Consider the following 21,297-nt stretch of genomic DNA (forward strand, 5'->3'; position numbering starts at 1 on the left):
TTCATTTTTTATTAGCACGTCGTTTTTAAATGTATGTAATAGGAAAAATAATATTTTTAACTCGATAATTGAAATTTATTTTACTTTTGGTCTCATTTATTATGGAATTAACACTTTTAGTCCCAAAATACACAAAATTTAGCACTTTTGGTGCTCATTCATTTTTTTCCCCTACAATTTAAGGGTGTAGCGCACGTATCTAGCATGTGATCATTAATTATTTTTTACTGGAGAGAAAATTTGCTTTCCAACTTGGAGCCATTTTTGGGGAATAGTGTAACATTTTAAGGGGAAAAATAAATTTAGAAGGAAATTAACGCGAAAAACATAGCAAGTTCTCTCCTTTCACAAATATTGAATTCTATCATGCTTATATTTCTACCAGTCGAAGCCAAGTAGAAGCAACAAAAAAAGTCATGTTTCTCACAAATGAATCAAGTAGTCCAAATGAAGCACTCATATGCTACTATTTGAAAAAGGCCAATTTTTCCTTCAACCAAAGTTACTTAATGACAACGTGCTAAGCATGTGACTTGTATTGTTAAATTATAGATGTAAAAGTGTATCAAGATAAAAGTGTTAATTTTTGTAAGTTATGGGACTAAAAGTGCTAATCCTATAACGAATGGGATCAAAAGTGATACAGGGCAAACTTAAGAGGCTAAAAATTTATTTTTCCTATATAATAAATAATTTTTTATATTATTACAAATAAAAATTAAATATATGAAATGTATTATTTGGATAGTTAAATTAATATAAAAGTTGAAAGGTTGAATAAGTTAGTTATCTTATCAATTGAAGAGTAATTTTGGAATTTTAAAATATTGGTGCATCGGTGTCAGAACCCCTATTTTATGTCTATTACATCTCTTTACTTTTTAATAATATAGATTAAACTAGTCGTTGCCACATGCGGTCCCCGCACAACATATGAAAATGAATTGTGCTTTGAGATGAGGAGAAAAATGAAATTTGTAAAAAGAAACATGAAGTGAAGTAAGGAAGAAAAAATAAATTATAATTATGTATTTATTAAAAAATAAAAGTTTCTGAAAAAAAAATATAGAGAAGTATGGTGGCGTGAGAGGATGAGAAAGAAAGAAGCCCGTTGAAAAAACATAAATGTGCAGTGAGGTGAAAGATAAAAAGTAAATTATAATTGTGGATTTGGAGAAGTAGGTGATAGAGAAACATAGAGCAGTGGGTCGAGAGGAAAAAAAAATTGCAATTATGGGATTATTAAAAGAACATTGGAATTATTATTCTGACAAATTTTTTCTTAGAAAAAAGAATAAATTAAAGGGTGAATTTGGGCATTAAAAAATTGACTTTTATAATAGTATAGATACGAAAGAGTGATTTACTATTTATGAAGTCGAGCAATTTGAAGTCAACTTACTTGAGAATATAAGGTTAAATTAGTACCGATTTTTAATTTTTCTGACGAGCAAGTCCTCATCCAATGATAACATAGAAATTTTATTAAATGTGAGTGGTAAGACGTGAATTATATTGATCAACAGAATTAACAGATCGATTTTAAAAAATCAAGGTTGCGGCCACACAAAGTGATCAAATTTATCTTTTTAATATCTTTTTTAATAAAATAAATCCTAAAAGGATGGTTTTATCTCTGAGAAATAAATTCTTTTTAATTTTTTATACGAGTTATGTCTAACCGAACCTTATAACTTTATCGGGATGTCATCTGTCCATAAAGAGATCATCGAGAGGTCCAAACAAGGTCACATGGATATGTACTATATTAGTACATAGGACTTCATATATACAGGTTATCACTCATTCATCAAAAAGAAAAAAAAAAGAAAAAAAAAAGAAAAAGAAATATGCATGTATGGTACCGACATTTAACTTTTCAACCCTTTTCTGCTCGAATGTTAAACTTGACCTAATATTACATCCGCATTCAGCAATGCTGATCCAACTATCTCTGTCGGGATTAAAATCATAACATTATAATATTTTATAGGTATCCTAGTATAAATAATTGACGAGTGACATTTATTGTAGTAACTCAAAACAATATTTTGAAATAGAAACAAATCTTACGCAACCGAGTAATAGGAGAATTTTATGTCTTGCAACTATCTCTTTCACTATATTTCTTTTAACACACGTTCACGATTTGACTAAAATCACTTCTTAACATTTCCTATTTATGACTTTCACTAACTTAAACGTCGAAAATTATAATTGGAGCTACATATTACCTCGACAAAACTGATATTGTCTTGTTTTTCAGTTTATAATTATTTTTAATTTTGAGGATTGCCATAAATACAGTCAGTAAATATAACATACATTCTTTTATTACAATTTGACTAGACTCAGACATAGGCCCGAATCACCAACCTAGAATAGCATGAATATTTAGTGATCCGAAGCAAGATTTGGTAGATTCATCTACTAATTATTAATTCCCGTATCATCATCATAATCATCATCTATTCCTATGTTTATTCGGTTCAAACTTGTCTTCCTCTTTTTTCGTCTGTGTCTAAATTAGGTCTTTCACGCGCGCGCGCACACACACACTATGACGTGGGAATGCGTGCCTGCCCACATATAGATAACACAGTGATTACATCTTCCAATTGTGTTTTAATTACACGTAGGCATTCACATGCAAAGACGAACAAATATCACACCAATCACAATCTTCCTTCCATGTCTTTAATCTAATGCTCTGTTCACACTGAATAATTTACTCTCTGCTGACGGAAGTACACAAAGCAATTGGTGGGGTGGGAGGTGCATATGATTGCATCATTGTGGGTATGATGATCATTAAAATTTGTGAACTCATGATCGTGTCTTGTTGGGCTGTCGGGGGCCCCACATTTGCCCCAGGGGGGAGATGCTTACGTCAGCATGTCCTCAGTTTGACTGCACAGGTTTCTGTGTTGGATTCATACTCCACTAATGACCAGAAAGCCATAGCATTTAGAAGAGCTTTATCTTATTTTTTTTTAGTTTAAAAGTGCTTTTTTTAGCAGTTTTAAAAAAAATATTTATGATAATTTTGGATTTTATTTTTAAATTTTTGATTTTAATAAATTATTTTTACGGTGTTTAGAGTATTAACTTTTTTTGTTGAAACTATTAAAAAATATACTTTTAAACCAATAGAGAAACACGTTTGAATATATTTTTCACAAATATATCCGAATTAATTTTTGACTATTTTATTTTTATTATAATAATCTTAAATTTAATTTTATACTTTTTAATTTATTATTAAAATTTGTGTTTCTGAAATTGATATTAAATTTTTTAAATAATTTGGACAATTTAAACAATAATCAAATTAACACTTTCACATAATTAATATTTTAGAATTTTTTTATTTTTTATTTTCTATGTTATCTGATTATATCATTTCTATATCATTAAAGAATATGATTAAATTGATATGGTTAATTAGTATTTTTTTTTTGTTTGCAATCATGCAAGTTTAATTATTTTCTATATATCAACAATTATGTTAGTTAGAGGGAGTATTATTAGATTAAATACTCAATTTTTTATTAATATTTAAAAAATAAATATGACATATACCAATTCGAAATAATATATTTTTTTAAAAAATAAATATTATTAACAAACAAACACGTGTAAACATAAGCAACTATAATTTAACACACGACGACAAATCGCCTTTAATACTACTCTCTTTTGATTATACTACAATTTTTATTTTTATTTTTTTTACAAAATAACATCTTTAAAAGCAAAAATTTTCGCAAATACTTTCTAAAAATAGAAGCTGATATTCCAAATATCTCAAAAGTATATTTTTAAAATAAAAAGTTGAAAAACGTTTTTCAAAAGTTCCCATAAACACTCACTTAATCACGCGGACGAAAATTACCCAATTTATGTTGTATTTTCTTTTTAATTTTTTCTTATGATCGATCGACGCTAAAGGACATGTTTGGAGGGAAAGATTTCAAAAACTGAGTTTGGATACTTTCTTTTGTGTATTTTGTATTTGTGTAAATTGAGAGAATTTGTTTGTGGTTTTCGAGTTTTGCACTTTAAACTTTTTGCTCTTTTTTTTTGTTTTTTTTTTTCCTTCTTAAGCTGCATTTGGATTTTAAATTCTCAAAGCCAAAAAATGAAGAGATAAAGGAAAAAGTTAATCTATAAAGCTTAAGTTACTTATCATTTAAAGTGGGAAAAAATATTCTTTTTTTTTGATATTTTCTCAATAAAATATTAAATTAATCAAACATGGATTTACCAAAATAAAAGAAAGAAAAAAAAGCAAGACGAAATAAATTCTTTAGTTGTTGCAATATTATTCAAGATGTACCCTCTCTCTCTATTTATATATATATACGCACTAAAAAAAATAAAAATGAAAAAGAAGCGTATGTGGCATGGATTTTTCCTATGGATCTTTTAAGAAATACAACACAAATTAATTTTTCCGACTTTTTTTCAAACGGCAAGAGGTTAATCGTATTAGACCTTATTGAAAAACCGTCGCACATTTTGATAGATAAGCCACGATAAGAGGAGTTGATCGTCGTCTATCCCAATAATACAACAATTACATTGGAAAATTCATTGGATTGCAGCGAGGTAGATTCCCTCCAAATTGCACCAAATTTGCAACAGAACTTCTGACTGGTCGACCGTCACTAAATTTTCGTCACACACTTGTTGTCCTAAGTGCAATCCATCACAAAATACTTGCCAAAATCGTTGGAAATGCAATGATTATTGACTGTCGAAAGTCCATCTCTATTAATCGATCCTTTTTGCAGTGAAATTAACATATATTCATTCTAAAATATTTAAAGTTCACAAATTTAATAAGCTTTTAAAGAATATAAGAATTTAGATTTCTAACAACTTTCTTTAAACTCACTCATACTTTACATCAATAAAAACTCAGATCAATTAAAACAATGGGCATGCATCAAAACCTAAAAACATAAAAGAAAAAAAAAAGGGAAGGGCCAAAAATTGACCCCCTTTAGCATCAATGGAGGGACCTTGTTATAAAATAAAATGGTCCTAAGCACCTCCAACCATTTTGCCCACAAGACAACATCAATATATATAGGATTAATTATATTTAGACTCTTTCTGAAAATATAAAATTATATTTTTTTGGAAATTTTTTTTAAAATTACACTTAAATCCTCTTCGAAAATTTATTATTTACACCCTACCTCTTTTCGTTAGAATTTGGATGAAAAATGTTGACATCAGAAAAAAAAAATGCATAAATTTTTCCTCATTTAATATTCCCATATAATAATTTTATACTTATAAGGAGATATTAAATGTCCATTTATTCCCTTCTAAGTATAAAAATACATATCAAAATATTAAATGATGTGTAAAATTAAAATTTATATAATTTTTTTGCTAATATCAATATTTTTCGTCCAACTTCTAATGAAAAAAGATCAGGTGTAAATAAGGAATTTTTGAAAAAAAGTGTAAGTTTAATTCTAACATATTTTTGAAAAAAAAGATATAATTTCTTATTTTAAGATAAATCCAAGTATAATCGAACGCGCGCGCACATATATATATATATATATATTATTGGTAGTATGAATTAGTGCAGTTAATTCTTCCTTGGATGTTGGTTGGGGATGAAAGGACAACCTTGCATGAGAAGAAAGGTAGCATCATTTATTTCCTTTTTCAGACTTTATTTTAACATCAAAATTAAACTTTTCATTATAATTTAAATCCATCATAAAGAACTTATCCCAAAAAAAAAAGAAAAATTTAATCGAAGATAAAGGTACAAAAAGAGAAGTTCAATTTAAAGAATCGTTTGGATATAGCTTCATTCTCAAGATTAATTTTCCTTCTCTTTTTCTGTTCTGTCTTCCTTCCTTCGACATTTCGAATATGGAATCTCTTTTATTTCAAATTTTTGAATTTTCATCATTTATTTTTTCTTGTCATAATTTGCTTTACAATGATTTATTTATTTTTAAATAAATTATGTATATATATATATTAACGCATACGTATATAATTACAAGAAACTTTAATTTTTAAAATTGAGGTAATATTTCACTTGAAAAAAATTTACAATTGACTACAATTTTATTACATATGGATGAAAATTGTGGTAAATAATTATTATTAATCATAATTAACTATAATTCAATGCAAAAACTGAAAACCAGCCATAACAAATATTTTAATCACACTCGCAAGCGCCCAACAACTATTGCGTGATCGAAGTCAATGATTATTTCTTATACGTATTTATTTTCATTAGTTTAATCGACTTGTCGCTTGCAGTTTTATATAAAAATTTACCGTTGTTTCCTCCATAAAAATAAAATTTTACTATTTCAACAAGACCTAATATTGATATATAAAATTAGAATCATAGGCATAAATTATTTAAAAAATATAAAGTTAAATAGAAAAATTAAAATAATTACCCTATGATTGATTTACAAATGGGAATTAATTAGTGGGTGAATGTGATGTGTATAGTAAATTAAAAAGGGATAGGGATGTATCACTTTTTCAGCCACTTGAGCATATCATTAGTCCCAATCAAAAACATAAAAATATACATATAATCAAATAAAAATAATAGCAATTATTAGTACTTTAAAGGATGAAGCTTCATTCAAGTATCCAATGTCTCAAAAGTATAACCTACCTATATATGCATAATTTCTAGAGATAATTATGTTTAATTTTTTTTATAATTTAAATAATTTTATTTAGTATGTACCTATTTCATTAGGTGAAATTTACGAAAATTGCTGACATTAGCAAAAACATATATTTTTTATGTTCTTAGACTTTATTGTAGTTCAAATAAATATTTTCTCACTAAACTGCGTTTATACATTTTTATATCTGAATGTATGTGATGGGGTACGTCTTTATCCTTATAAAAGTGGTTTGGTCAGAAAAGATTTGTTTGACTTGCAATAAATCAATCGACAGTGACTATGGATTTTCATTCGACTTTTTGGTGATGTTAGCAAATTCTATAAATTTTATTACTCAGATGGATAATTTCGTTAGACGAAAACAAACATTAGGGGGACTGAGTATAATTTTTCGAACCACATAGAATCAACGTGTACGGGATAAAGTTAATACTATTAACCATAATCAACGTGTACGGGACTGATTGCTACCTAGTAGGACAACCACATACTCCCATCCGTTGCACGCAATATTCTCAATGTTAATTTAATCCTAGATAAATTATTTATATGATAAGATAAAAGAAAATATTTATTATACTTTATTTATTTAGATTAGAATTATTCAACCTAAATAATAATTAGTGTCGGATTCTTAAATTAAAACAAGTTTTCATAATGCAAAAAAAAAGAAAAACACTTTATTTAATCGTATTGAACTGATTATATAGAATGTAAATATTACACTGAATGTGCAATATATTGAATAGACGGATAATTCACATTAAAAAAAAGTAATTTAAAAAGTATGTCAAGATCAATCAAATCACAGCAAAATGCGACAACAAATAGTTTAGTTTCTGACCAAAGGTGAAACACGTTTTAGCGGCCAACAGCATTAACCACCTAAACTCTGAAAAAGGATTTTTAGCTTCTATTATACTTAAATTAATTATAATTTCTGTATGATTAAAAATATATATAATTAAATAATTTTATATTTTAAAGATTTAAATTTAATTTTGAGGTAAAAGAATAATTTCATATGATATTACAGTTATGCAAAATAAGAGGTATCGAGCTCAAATTTTATTATTATTTATTCATGAAAAAGAGTTTCACGTGCTAAATATTATAACAAAAAATATCTGTATTTGATGAGACGAGCAAGAGATAGAAAATACCATATAAATTATTTTTTATCTAAATAATTCTTTAATTTTTTAGATGAAAATACTTAATCGTTGTTTGAAAAATTACAAACACCTCTTATAAGATTAATGGTCATTTAATAAATACCCTTATAATGGAATGTCAGAAAGAATATTTCTAAAATATTATTAATTTAAAAAAAATATAATTTTTTAAAAAATAATAATAAAATATTTATAATGACCATAAATATTTGCTAATGCCCTCATGTTCAAATTAAAAAATACTTAATTTTATTAAATAATATAAACAAAGGCCCAAAATCAAGGAGAATGAGACACGTGATAGAGAAGGGAATTTATCCTTTGCTTGCGAGGGGAGTGCGAGTGGGGCCCCCCACTGGGTCCCGCCATTGGAGTGCGCTTTCGGTTTTTATAGTGTTCTTCTGTTTCTCTCTCTTTATCTTGGACCCAAAAATTCTCGCTTGTCACGTCAGACGTAGACTTCTACGACAGCCGTGATTTCTGACGCGCCCAAAAACCCATTTCATCTCCGCCCCACATTCTACTTCTCTATGTTTGAACACGGAATTTCAGCCGTGGATGATCCACAACGTGGGGCCTGGTGCCCCCTTTGAGAATGCTGGTGGGCCCCACCCCTCAAGCTATCTGCCAATGAGGTAGTGGAGGGTGAGGAGGGAGTAGTAAACCCTTCCTTGGCTGTATTTGTTTTCAATTTTAAAGTATTCTTAATATTAATCTATTTTTATATAATATAATGTTTTAGCATATCATTAATTAATTATTTTACATTAATATAGAATGTAAAATCAAATATATAAAAATTCTCAAATATATATATTTAAAAAATACTCAAAAAATAGAATCGAACTAAATTTTCGAGACCAAGAGTTGGTCGTTTAGAGAAGCTGCATGAATGATTGACAAATACTTTACTTTTTTTCTTTTTCAAAAAATTCAAAAGTACATGTTAATCATTTATACACTCATTTTATAAAAGTACTTAATATAACATGAATTCCATAAAAAAAAACCCCTGTAGTCCTGCTTAACTATGATGAGAGCGTGTGTACTTATTTCATTTTATATGAGTTATTATAATTTATTTACAGTCATACTGACATATTAATTAGATAAAAAATTATTGTAATTTATTATTTTATATTTTTAATATATTAATATGTTAATTAAATCGAAATATAATAATACTTATTATATGATTGATTAAATGTGAGAAGATATAGAAAGAGTGGGGGGGACTAAGGCAAGGGAGTGAGTGTGAGTCAGTCCCACCACACCCCACTTTTTCTTCCTTCTTATTCACAATGCACCTCCACCCCCTGCATTTGCAATCTCACACCCACACCCTCTCTTCCTCTTCTACATTTCTAAGTACCAAATAGGGTTGGAAGACTGAGTTCTTGTCAAAGTCGATGGGCATTACTTCTCTGCAAGTTTGCATGGATTCATCGGACTGGCTCCAGGTACAACATTAATGGAAATCCATGCATGCATTTCTCTCTCTCTCTCTCTCTTTGATTTCCGATGATGGAAATAAATGGCTCAAAGGGACGTAATTTCTGTTATCAACAGCGAGTATGTTATATTTATCATGTGATTGATTTATGTATATAAGTAATGATGAATTATATATACGACAGTGTAATTACACTTGTGATGCGGATAGTTTTGATTTGGTTATAAAGGATTCGACGTTGTCCATTCTTCGCGTTTCACACTTACTCCCTCAATTCAACTTGTTCACATTCATCTCTCTTCCCTTGCAAGTACAATTTCCCAATTCACAGTGCTTATATATACTGTTGTCATTTTCATCTTCATTCTTCTAAATTTTCCACATATAGACAAACAACCCTTGTGTGTGTGCTCGTCTCACATTTTCTCTAAAATATACATTTTAAAGATAATTGCATAAACATGTCATTCATTTTTAGTCGTATTACAAAAATGACTGGATTAGATGGTCGAAAAGAATTTGTACTGTATAATTTCAACAGACGTCTGGATAATTATTTCTTATATTTTATACATTTTTTGTTTGTGTAGTGAAAATGTGTGCATTATTTCGATTATATTGCAAATCTTCTATTTTAATTAATATATGTGAATTGTGTGTATAATTTATTGATTTATTTTAAATAAAATAAATGATGCTATATTTATATATGATGTGTATATATATATTAAATAAAATAAAAGATTGAATATACTGACGTTGTAGTGAAAAAAGCAGGGTACAATTTCCGAGGAAGGCACAGGAATGGATTCGTCACCGATCACAACACCGTCAGGAGACGACAGCATCCTCGCATGCAGCAGACCGTTGATCGAGAGGCGACTGCGGCCGCCCCATGAGCAGTCCCTGAAATGTCCCCGCTGCGACTCCACCCACACCAAGTTCTGCTACTACAACAACTACAGCCTCTCCCAGCCCAGATACTTCTGCAAGACCTGCCGCCGTTACTGGACCAAAGGCGGCACCCTCCGCAACATCCCCGTCGGCGGCGGCTGCCGGAAAAACAAGAAGGTCTCCTCCTCAAAAAAACCCTCCTCGTCTTCATCCTCCGATCACCAAATTCACCAGAACCACTCTTCATCATCTTCGTCGTCTCCGTTAATCCTCAACCAATCACCAATGCTGCCATACAACAACATCCCCTCGTCGTCTGATCATCTCCAGCTCGGTAACTATCCCGATCATCACCATCATCAGCTCCAGTTCTCATCGTCGCTGGGGCTGCTGGCACCCAATCCCACCCCGATCGACTTCATGATGGAGAACAAATACGACGACGCTTTCATGGGGAATGGTGGGATTATGCCTGGACAGAGCTTCGCTGCAGATTTTCATGGCATTTGCTCCCCTTTCGGCTTCTCTTCTCTTGATCACGGGATTAATTCCGCTGCGGCGGGGAGCAGTGTTCTCGAGAGTTGCCAGAGGCTGATGCTGCCGTACGATGAGAATCACGGTCATCATCTGGATCATCAGAACCACCACGAGATTCATGATGTGAAGCCAAATGCCAAGATCTTGTCGCTTGAATGGCATGATCAGCAGCAGGCTTGTAACCCTGATGCAGGGAAGGACACATTCGGGTATAATTTTGGCGGGCTCGGATCCTGGACCGGGTTGATGAATGGATACGGATCTTCAGCGACGAATCCATTGGTTTAAAGTTTTATCTAATGTTAATTAATTACTATATAAGTAATCACGAGTGTTGAGAACTTGCGTAGGTAGGGTTAATTTGGTGATGTTGGATGCATGGGGAGGTTAATTAATTATAATTAAGCATGAAATGAGAGGGTAATTAGGGTAGATTAGTGAACCTAATTATGAGGTTATCTTTTGTTTTTCTGCTATTTTAATTGGCTTAATTAGTAGGTGAGTGTGGAAAGGGGATTGTGGAAGTCTTCGAGTATGATTATAATTAATGTAATTAAGTGCTTTAATCTTTATCATTAATGCAGATAATTATCTTTTCCTGTGTTAATGAATTATTATTTAATATTAATGACATATCGAAGACAATTCAAAGGTACACTGTGCACTAATCATGCCACTTGATATATAGTTGATTTCAATTTGATTGAACTAGGTTTGGGTTTGAATTTTCCCAAGATGATCAGTCGGCTTCATTGTCCATTATGATTTTTAGAATCGGATTCAACTGGCTGGTTCAATCAGGAACTGGTCATGTGTGCTGCCCATTTCATACCTTCAAAACCAACGTGGCCAAAACCGGTGAGGATCGATTAAAATTGGCCAAACTTAGTGACCTGGTAATCGGTCAAAAATCAATTTTGACAAAAAAAATTATTATTTCATGAAGTTCAAAAATTTTTGGACTTAAACTTTTTCATATTTATAGCCAAAAGGGTCTAAATTTGGCTTATATTTTGTCAATATGGGACAATTAGCTTTGCTTAAACTTTTTAATCCTATATTCATAGTCTAAAGTGTTAAAAATTGTCTTATACTTTTTTAATGTGGGACAATAAACTTGTCTTAAACTTTTTCATATTTATAGTTTTAAGTGTGTAAATTTTGCTTTATACTTTTTTTAATATAGGACAATAAACTTGGCTTAAACTTTTTCATATTTATAGTTTAAAGTGTTTAAATTTGTCTTATTTTTTTGCAATGTGGGATAATAAGTTTGGCTTAAGCTTTTCTGCATTTATATTCTAAAGTGTTTAAGTTTTAATTTATACTTTTTTAATATAGGATAATCCTTGGTTTAAATTTCTATATATATAGTCTAAAGTGTTTAAATTTTAGCTTATATTTTTTCAATATGGGATAATAAATTTGGTTTAAACTTTTCATATTTATAGTTTAAAATATTTTTTGCTTATTTTTATTAAATGTGGGACAAAGCCACATCTAACGACCAAATAAGTTTAATAATTTTGATATTTAATATATTGATATGTTACAAATATAAATCCATGTATGTAATATATTTTGGGTTAACTGATTTTTGGAATCAGGTTCGATCAGTCAGACTAGTGATTCAATAACCTAATTGCTTATCTGGCTCAATCACTAGTTTGATTTTCAAAACATTGTTGTCTACTGTATCTCATGGGTGTTCACGCTTCAATAAATCAATCGAAGTAAAAAATTTGATATATATGGAAATTGTATTGAGAATTTTAATTTAATATTTGATTTTTATTTTTATTTTTTAGAATTTGATATTCATTTTTTTTATATTTAGTCTCGACATACCAAATTGTAGTAAATATTGATATATTATTTTATGTTTACTGTATATATTTATAAGTTATTACTTTTTACCATATTTGTTATTTTACTTAATAAAAATTTAAACAGAGTAAATTAAAAGTGATGTCCCTAAATTATTTTCTCAAAAAAGCCCAAAATAAAAGTGGGCTCCACCCAATCCTATTGGCCCAAGCCAAATGTATCAATATTTCCACATTTAAATTGATATGACAGGGCTCAAAAAAGGTCTGATTCGATATTCGACGAACATCGGGAACAATGTCATACAAACAGATTCTTCATGTCACAAGCTATGCTACTTTAGAAGATCTTCAGCTAACTCCCCCGATACTAGTTGGATTGGCCAGATCATGTAGCTAGCAACTATTTCCCAAATTTTTGACCTGATTAGGCTATGACTATTCAACGGTCATAATAGTGTTAAGATAAGTCCAAATCAGGTTTGGGTACTTTTTGTGAGTTAGCTAACGGACATTGGTTACTTTTTTGGTGATATATAGCTTGTTATAACTAATTCACAAATTTTACTCTGCATCCCTCTATAAATTGAGGTCATACTGCAGGAAAAAAAAGATAACTCAAGTCATTAACACTTAGTCCACTTTCGCTCTCAACAAAATAGCAAGGATATTTGTTTCTTGCTCATTTTCTGCGCTCCACGAGATTACTTTAGCTTTCATTTCCATATTCGCATACTCTATCTTAATTATATCACCGTTATCTTACGTTATTTCAAACATTTTTCAATTCTCATTTAGTAATACAGTTAATAATTTAAGAATCAAAATGCTAATTTTAATTTTACAAGTTAGTCCTAAACTGATCAAATAGGTCCAAGGGAAAGAGCCCACTCTTTCAGCAACTAGCCCATCAGCAAGCCCAGCCATGCTGCAAGGAAACCAACCCGCTTAGTGGACTATGTATTAGGATACCCTTTCTTAATTCTATATCGTGTCATGATTTCAAGATTTTTGTGAAGATCTTTTGACCATTGTAGTGCGATTGAATTTCGATACACATCAAAAGTGTAATTATTATTTTTAATATTTAATTTTTAACTATTTCCTGTATTTTAATAAAAAGTTCGACTTATTGAATACCTCTTAAAATACAAAAGAAAAAGTTCTGTAATTATTGAGATCGAATGGACCATTTCGTCTCAGTGTAGCATTTTGGCAAACGAATTTTTGATTTTTCAAAATTTCAATTCAATTCTATTTTATCGAATAAATACCCATACTGAACCTCAATACAAGTTTGAGCTCCTTTATCAACCATTAAATTAAATTGGGATAATTAGTTTAGTATTATTCAAAAAAATTATAAAAATATAATTTATATAAAATAGTGGAGTGCTACTATTTTATTTTTTACACACTACATTGGAAAAATACTTTAATCAAGTACTTTGGTGGCTGATTTTTTTAATTTTCACCGAAAATTAGCATGTGCACGACACACGTCAATAAATTTGGGGATTTTATATGTCACGTGGCACTAAAGTCTGATGTGGCAAATGAACTGGACTTATTTTCTTGAGTAATTATATTTTTTAGTCCATTAATTTTGTACTGGTTTAATTTGTCCTATGTGGCATTAAAAAATGACTTGGCACTTGAAGTGAATATTTGTTTTATCTCATCCCCCACGTATAAAAGAAAAGAAGATAAAATTGCGTAAAAATATGCTTAGAATTTATATTTTATACTAATTTTCGTGACATGTCATCCATGCATGCATGTAATAAATAATCTTACACACTTTAAAATATATTATAAATTAAATAAAATATATAACTCAGTAAACCAGCTTCAATAAAAATATATTATGACACAAAAAATACAAACACATAAAATTATTGAGTAAAAATACACAAAATTCTAAAACTAATTATTATTTTATAAATAATTATGAAAAAAATTATTATTTTATATAACATAAATAATAAAAAAAAAAGCCCTACTCCCAGCCCTGCCATAAATTATATACAATTAGGCCATGTGTTGGATTTCAATGTACGAAAATGCCACATAGAGACACACATGCTTTGAATTGACGGACACTTTAGCAATTCAATGATGCGTTAGCAATTTCCTTTTATTTTATTGAGAAATTAGCTCTCTCTATTCTCTCTGTAATTAGAAAATTAAGTTTGAAAGTTATACTTCTATAACTTTAAAAATTAAGTTTGAACTTGTACTATCGACATTATTTTTTGTTGCTTCTCTTGATGATTTCTTACATAATTTCTTCTCGATCATTAGTAATTTTTCATCAACTCCGACCATAGTCCCATTTTCATAATTAATGTTGTCCAATAACAATATGTTTTCGCCGCTTATTTATTAAATTTATTACATTAAATTAATTATATCTAAAAATTTATTAAAATGTATAAATTTATTTATTTATTTATTCAAATTTATTAAATATATTAATAATTTATAAAAAATATAAAATTCAAAACTTAGGAATGGGTTTAGTAATGCTAAAGAAAATGTTACAATTTAATAAAAATCCGTTCCAAAGACTGCCCCAAAAAAGTGGTCCTAAATTGGATGAACCGTTCCAAATAGAATTGCTAATCAGTATCTAATATGTGTTCCAAATAATACAAATCATTCCTAATTCTATTACTAACACAGTTCTATAAATGTGTTATTTAATAACTCGTTGCTAAAAAAATATTACAAAGAACAATTTCTAAATTGATCCCAATAAAAAAAAAATGATTTCAAAATTAAATCATGAGTATTACAGATACCAATCCAAAATTTCACCTAAAAACCATAAGTAGCCGTTCCAAAAATCGTTTCCAACCATTTCAATTGCTAAATTAAATATTTTTTGGACTAAATCGATATTAGAAACGATTTTTAACAACCGATACAATTACCGTCCCAAGTTGACATGATTTTCCATAAATCGTTCCTATATTTTTATAACGCCAACTATAGGCCCTTCCAAATTCGCTCCAAAGTCCGGTCCAAATAAGTTCTATATTCTTGAAACCATTCCAAAGTAAAAAAAAAAAAATCGTTCCAAAACCCACCCCAAATTCCAATAATGAAATGTTTTACATTTTGAACTGACAAAAACTATCTTATGTAAACTTATAGGGATAAGATAAATAAGAATCATTACTGATAATATTTGATGATGTCTATGATTACATGCATGGTTTTATATATACTGTTATGGATCACATCGCAGAGATCCATTTGAAATTTTCTCCTTTTAACAAAAAATGAATTCGACAATAAAATATAAAATGAAATAGTCGGTACAATGACAATATCATGTTTGATTCCTAGCGGCTACGAACTACCAACTTGATACCTTTTTTCATTTATATAAAGTTGAAGAATCTCATTTCCATAGCTATGTTGTTCCTCCACTATTTGCTTTGCCAAATTGATGACAAAATCGGTACAATATGTCAAATAAATGGAATGGAGTGTGGGTATATCTCCAAGAATTGCAGGGATCTCCTCCAAATCTAGCATGCACTCGAGAAAGAGGATCTCAAGATTAGGAAAGTGGATATTTTCTGCCCTCCATCGCTTTAGCTTATCACCGTCATAAATTTTCAAGAATTTGAGTCGAGGAAAGTCGCCTTCAACTTGATTCCACTCGGGCTCCTTGATCCAATTAGATTCCAATACAAGCTTTTCAAGATTAGGCAATAAGGAACCAACACTCATTATCTTTTCCCAAGGAATATTACAACCTTCCAACCGCAGCTTCTTAAGTGAAGTCGGGAAGGTGGGATTCTCCAATGGAAGAAACTTACCTTTGATAGAAAGTGATTCGAGTTTTTGCAGACGGACAAGATTGTAGAGACAATTGTACGTCCATTCTGTTTTGTTCTTTTTATCATAGGAAATACCTAGTTTCTTTAGATTTGGTATTCTTCTTAGGACATCCTTTGTACACCTGAAATTTCTCATACAAGAAAGTGTATGTAGGTTTTCCATAATAACGAAATCTTGAGTGGCCGCTTCCTTAGGCAAAACAAAGTGAGCAAAACCAAGAAAATGCCTAAGCTGTGGCCTATCCCACACTACATTTGTTATAGTTGTTACGAAAACGGGAACAGAGAAAAATCTAAAAGTCTCTTGATTCCAGAGTAATGCTATTGTAGATGGAGACGAAAATTCATAACCAGCCAAACCAAACATCACAAGATACCGCAAGCTAGTAGGGTGCAGACTTTCTACTTCAGCAGGACGCCCCCACGAATTTCTCACTAATCTTGCCCTTACCACTCTCGCTTTATTAAGATTCGGATACTTATTTTTGCAAGTGTTACAGACCAAAACACTTGCAAGAGATGTCAGTTGTGAGGCATCATGCACTTCATTTAGATCTATCCTTTGGAGTGAGGTCCCATTGTAACATATGAAGCATTTGTCCCCCTCCACACCACCAGCACCAACATGTTGCACTTTTGGGGCATAAATGAAATGTTCTTTTTCATATTCTCTCAAACATAAATCTCTCAGAAGATCATGGATTCCACATTCTTTTATTTTTCCATCAAACCCAAATTTAAGACTCAAAAATAAATTTCTATCAATAAGGTCTCTTAAATATTTTTCTGCTACTTCTTCCAAGCTTTTACCTCTTATTGATTTTAGAAATCCTTCAGCAATCCATAATTTGGTTATCTCGGAAATACGGATCTGAAAATCTTCAGGAAAAATACTCATATAGAGAAAACATGGTTTAAGATGAACGGGCAAATTGTTATAGCTCAAAAATAATATTTTTAGACATCCCTCATAATCTTTTGAATTACGAAAAGTTCTTACATCTTTTGCGACAGACTCCCAATATTCCCGTGTCATGTTGGAGTTTGCAAGCATCCCGCCGAGTACAACAATTGTTAGTGGAAGTCCATTGCAACTCTTTGCAATGTTTTTACCAATTTCCTCCAATTCCAGATATGGACAATCTTTTTGTGCAAAGGTTTCTGGACAAAACAAATTCCAACTTTTTTCCTCATTTAGAAAATCTAAGGAATAAGATTCCTGAGAGCCCAAAAAAATCGCCAAGCTTGACTCCCTAGTAGTCAGCATAACTCGACTTCCTTTTCCGTCATTTGGAAAGAACAACTTTAACTCATTCCAAGCCTCTACACTCCATACATCATCCATAACTATCAAATATCTTTCCCCGAATAAACTTTGGTACAATCGTAGTCCTAATTCGACCAAAGTTTGACTACTCTCTTGCTTTTTTCCATTATGAAGAAGGGACGAAAGAATTTCCCGTACACTATATTCTTGAGATATTGTAAGCCAAATTCGTTTAGGAAAGTAGTGTACAGTATATGGATGATCAAAAACATTTTGAGCTAAAGTAGTCTTACCAATCCCTCCCATCCCTACAATGGGGAGGATCTGGAGCTCAAGTTCACCTTTGGTGAGCTTATCCACGATTTGTTCCAAGTGTTCATCAAATCCCACCATAGTAGTCTTCTTGCCACTCACTTTTGGTGATTTGAGAGGCACAGACACTATGCACTGCTCTTCTTGGGCGTCGACTGCCCATTCTTCTTTCACCATCTTCGTCAACTCTGTTGTGAGGGAATCCAACTTTCCAGTGACTTTGTCTATATCTTGAGAGAAAGATGAGAGGGCTGCCATACAGTGGCTTTCTTCCTCAGATCTAAACCGAAGCTGATCCACTACATGGCGGTCAACAACTTCTTCTGCTTCTGCAGCAGCATCAGCAATTTGCCTCCCCAGAACTCCAATTTCTTCACTTATTCTTTGGGAATGAGCTTCAAGAAAGTCTAGCAAGAACTGAACAGTCTCTTGCAGGCCCCGAATTCGATCTGTGTCGACATGAAGCCGACGGAGACGAGGAGGAAGCTGGAGATTGTCAAGGACATGTGAGAGGGAGCGTAAAGTTGCATAAGCTGCTACTGCCATCTCGCTGGTGATGCTTTTGAGTTTGAGGTTTTTTGTTGAATGGTTATTACGTGCAGGGAAAAAAGAGAAGCAACAGAATGTGAAATGGTTAATGTTTGTGAAAGAAAAACAACTTCTTGCTGCTCCTTAAATCGGATTTAAAGTGACAACACAATATAATCACCATAATTATTTATTGTCACTAAATTATCATTAAATTAACTTTAAATACCACTAGTTCTTACCAATAATAATTTTCATCAAAACTATAAAATTCATAATTATGATAAAATAAAATTTTTATCACTAAATATTTTTATTTAGTGGAAAAATATCCTCACTTGATTTTAGGTTTATTTATTTTTTTATTATAAAAAAATTATATTAATATAATTTTTTAAATACTTTAATATTATTATAACGAGTCGTGATTTGTAACGACTCGATTAAAAATTTTTTTTTTTTTAAGAAATCGCCAAGTCGCGATTTGATATCACGAGTTGGCCTATATATATATATTTATTTTGTTTAATTAATTTTTGTTATAAATTAATTATATAAAATTAATTTTTAACAATATATTAAAGTCCAAAAAATCATAATATTAAAAGTATCTTGATTTAAAAAATTACAATTAAGTGTACAAATGTAATAGTGTATATTTTTTTGTACAATCGTAAAATTTACAATGAATTATACAATTTCAAATGTAAAAAATGTCCACCCATTCCACAATAGCGTCTGTGGCGTTGACGTCGAGGTCTTCTTATTTTCTCACCCACATTTTGTATTGACTCATTTTGTGCCTCATATCACCACCGAACCGACTTGATGTTGTTGCGGAACTAAACTCCACATTGTCACGATATGCACTAAACGATGAAAATTGAATTAGTGAAATATTGTATCCTTGTGCATATGATTAATTAATACTAAGATCAATATCAAGATGTACTTGTGAAGAATAATCTTGTATTTGATTTGACGTATATGGAGCCGATTGAAACCAATCATCTTAAGTCGATTGAGACATGTAATAATCTTGAGGACGTTGAACATAATTAGCAAGTAAAAAATTTTTTCACATTGTTTTTGAAATAGCAAAGACGTGAATCAATAGCTGCTGCTTCAGTTGTTTGAAGCAGGTCGTGGATGCCATATTTATATATAACAAACATAGTAGCATTTAAATTCAAACCTACTAGCATTTAAATTCAAACCTACCAGTCTTTACCAAATATGAAAATTACGTTGAGCGCAAATAACGCAACTGACTCGTGGTGAAAATTGACACCACAGCCAGCCTATAAAATGGCTGACATCTTGCCAGCCATTAATTAAGGCTGGCCCGCGCGGCCAGTCTTTATTAAGGGCTGGCGGGACCAGCCATAACACTAAGGCTGGTCCGCGCGGGCCAGCCTTTAATAATACGTCCGTTGCTTTTTGTCACAATATCGTGCAAGGCAATTGCAACATGTTTTTATGTGAGATTACCTACAATTATGAGTGTAAAGTGTATATTGTAAAAATTAACTGAAATATATTAAGAAGACACTTAATTTTGATAATGTGTCAAACAACCCATTATTTAAGAACTTATATTATTAAAAAGAAAAATAATTTATATTAATTTACTTAATGAAAGATATTTTAAATAATTTAAACCAAATGATCAAGAACAATATTAATCATAGCTAATTGTTACCGTTAAAAATGAATACGTATAGAAAATGTCAAATATAACATTTTGTTGATTTTTTTTTCATTTGCCATATAAACGCTTATCTGAAAAAAATGTTAAATGACATAATTTTTTTTTGAATTATAATACAGATCAAATTATTATTTTCATATAATATAGATTTAAATAAAAAGCTAAAATCCTTCCATTCTAATTTTGAATTATATTTTGTTGAATATTGATGGATTTCAAATTCTTTTCGAATGTAATTATTTGAAACTTTTTTTGACTTACAATAAGTCAATCCAAGGTAACTAACAATTTTCATTCAACTTTTGTGTTGATATCAATAAATTTTAGTGAATTTGTATTTAACGAAGGGACATATTTGTTATACAAATGCAAACCTTAAAAATACTAAATATAATTTTTAAACCTTATGAAAGAAAAACGTAATTATCCCTATATACAATACTTACAAATCATCCATTATTATCTATTCATCGCTTAGATAGCGTTGTGTATATGCTTTTTTAAAAAATAAAAAAAAATACGTTCTTACTAAGAGAACCAGCATTGCATGTGCTTAGTAATTGTCAGTAGATTTATGTGAATTAACAAAGCAACAACTTACCACATAATTTTATGTATGTGGTGCGGTGCGATTCATGGTAATATTTATGTATGTCACATCACATGGATTGACTATTAGAAAATTATAAATATTTTGGGGGAGGTGGTACTCAAATTAACATAAAAAAATATTTAAAAAATAATAGACAAATTATAAAATAATAATTGACCTACCAATAAAATCATATATTAACTATACAGTTAATAAAGATTTGAATCGATGATTTGAAATATAGAGTTGTAAAATAATTTTATAATTTTTTGATATTTTATAATTTTAATCCTTCTGATGTCAAATCTTACAAAAATTGTCGAGATTAATCATGTTCTTCTTGCAATTTTATTTTTTATGTTTTTAGGAGATGCAAAAGACTTCTAGTGAAAGTTTTCGGAATGAATCACGTGTCACATTATTTTCGTTTTTTAATTTTCTATTCATATT

At 30.3% G+C, this 21,297-nt stretch overlaps 2 protein-coding genes across 3 annotated transcripts; one reads left to right on the top strand and one right to left on the bottom strand.

The window, feature by feature from the left end:
• The first annotated feature begins 9,108 nt into the window (after positions 1-9,108).
• HCA2 (Dof-type zinc finger DNA-binding family protein) lies at positions 9,109-11,364 on the top strand. 2 transcript variants are annotated; one of them, XM_011073563.3, is made up of 2 exons: positions 9,109-9,333; positions 10,101-11,364. In XM_011073563.3, exons 1-2 carry the CDS (start codon positions 9,283-9,285, stop codon positions 11,043-11,045), a joined length of 996 nt encoding a protein of 331 aa, XP_011071865.1. In that variant the 5' UTR covers positions 9,109-9,282; the 3' UTR covers positions 11,046-11,364. The 2 variants fall into 2 exon arrangements, with proteins under 2 accessions (XP_011071865.1, XP_011071866.1); XM_011073564.3 differs by having other exon boundaries at positions 9,111-9,333; positions 10,104-11,364.
• Positions 11,365-15,785: 4,421 nt separating this feature from the next.
• On the bottom strand, positions 15,786-18,690 carry LOC105157220 (putative late blight resistance protein homolog R1A-10). The gene has a single exon (XM_088878267.1). The coding sequence runs from the start codon at positions 18,560-18,562 to the stop codon at positions 15,941-15,943; it is 2,622 nt and encodes an 873-aa protein (XP_088734393.1). The 5' UTR covers positions 18,563-18,690; the 3' UTR covers positions 15,786-15,940.
• Positions 18,691-21,297: the final 2,607 nt, after the last annotated feature.

This window comes from Sesamum indicum, linkage group LG3, assembly GCF_026168435.1.
Source record: "Sesamum indicum cultivar Baizhima isolate 11 linkage group LG3, ASM2616843v1, whole genome shotgun sequence".
Classification (NCBI taxonomy): domain Eukaryota; kingdom Viridiplantae; phylum Streptophyta; class Magnoliopsida; order Lamiales; family Pedaliaceae; genus Sesamum; species Sesamum indicum.

What these genes read in the sequence shown, in the direction of transcription:
- HCA2 (XM_011073563.3), top strand. Translation starts at nt 9,283, where the DNA reads ATGGGCATTACTTCTCTGCAAGTTTGCATGGATTCATCGGACTGGCTC. An exon ending in ATTCATCGGACTGGCTCCAG is followed by an intron (nt 9,334 to 10,100) that starts GTACAACATTAA and finishes TAGTGAAAAAAG; the next exon opens with CAGGGTACAATTTCCGAGGA.
- LOC105157220 (XM_088878267.1), bottom strand. Translation starts at nt 18,562, where the DNA reads ATGGCAGTAGCAGCTTATGCAACTTTACGCTCCCTCTCACATGTCCTT.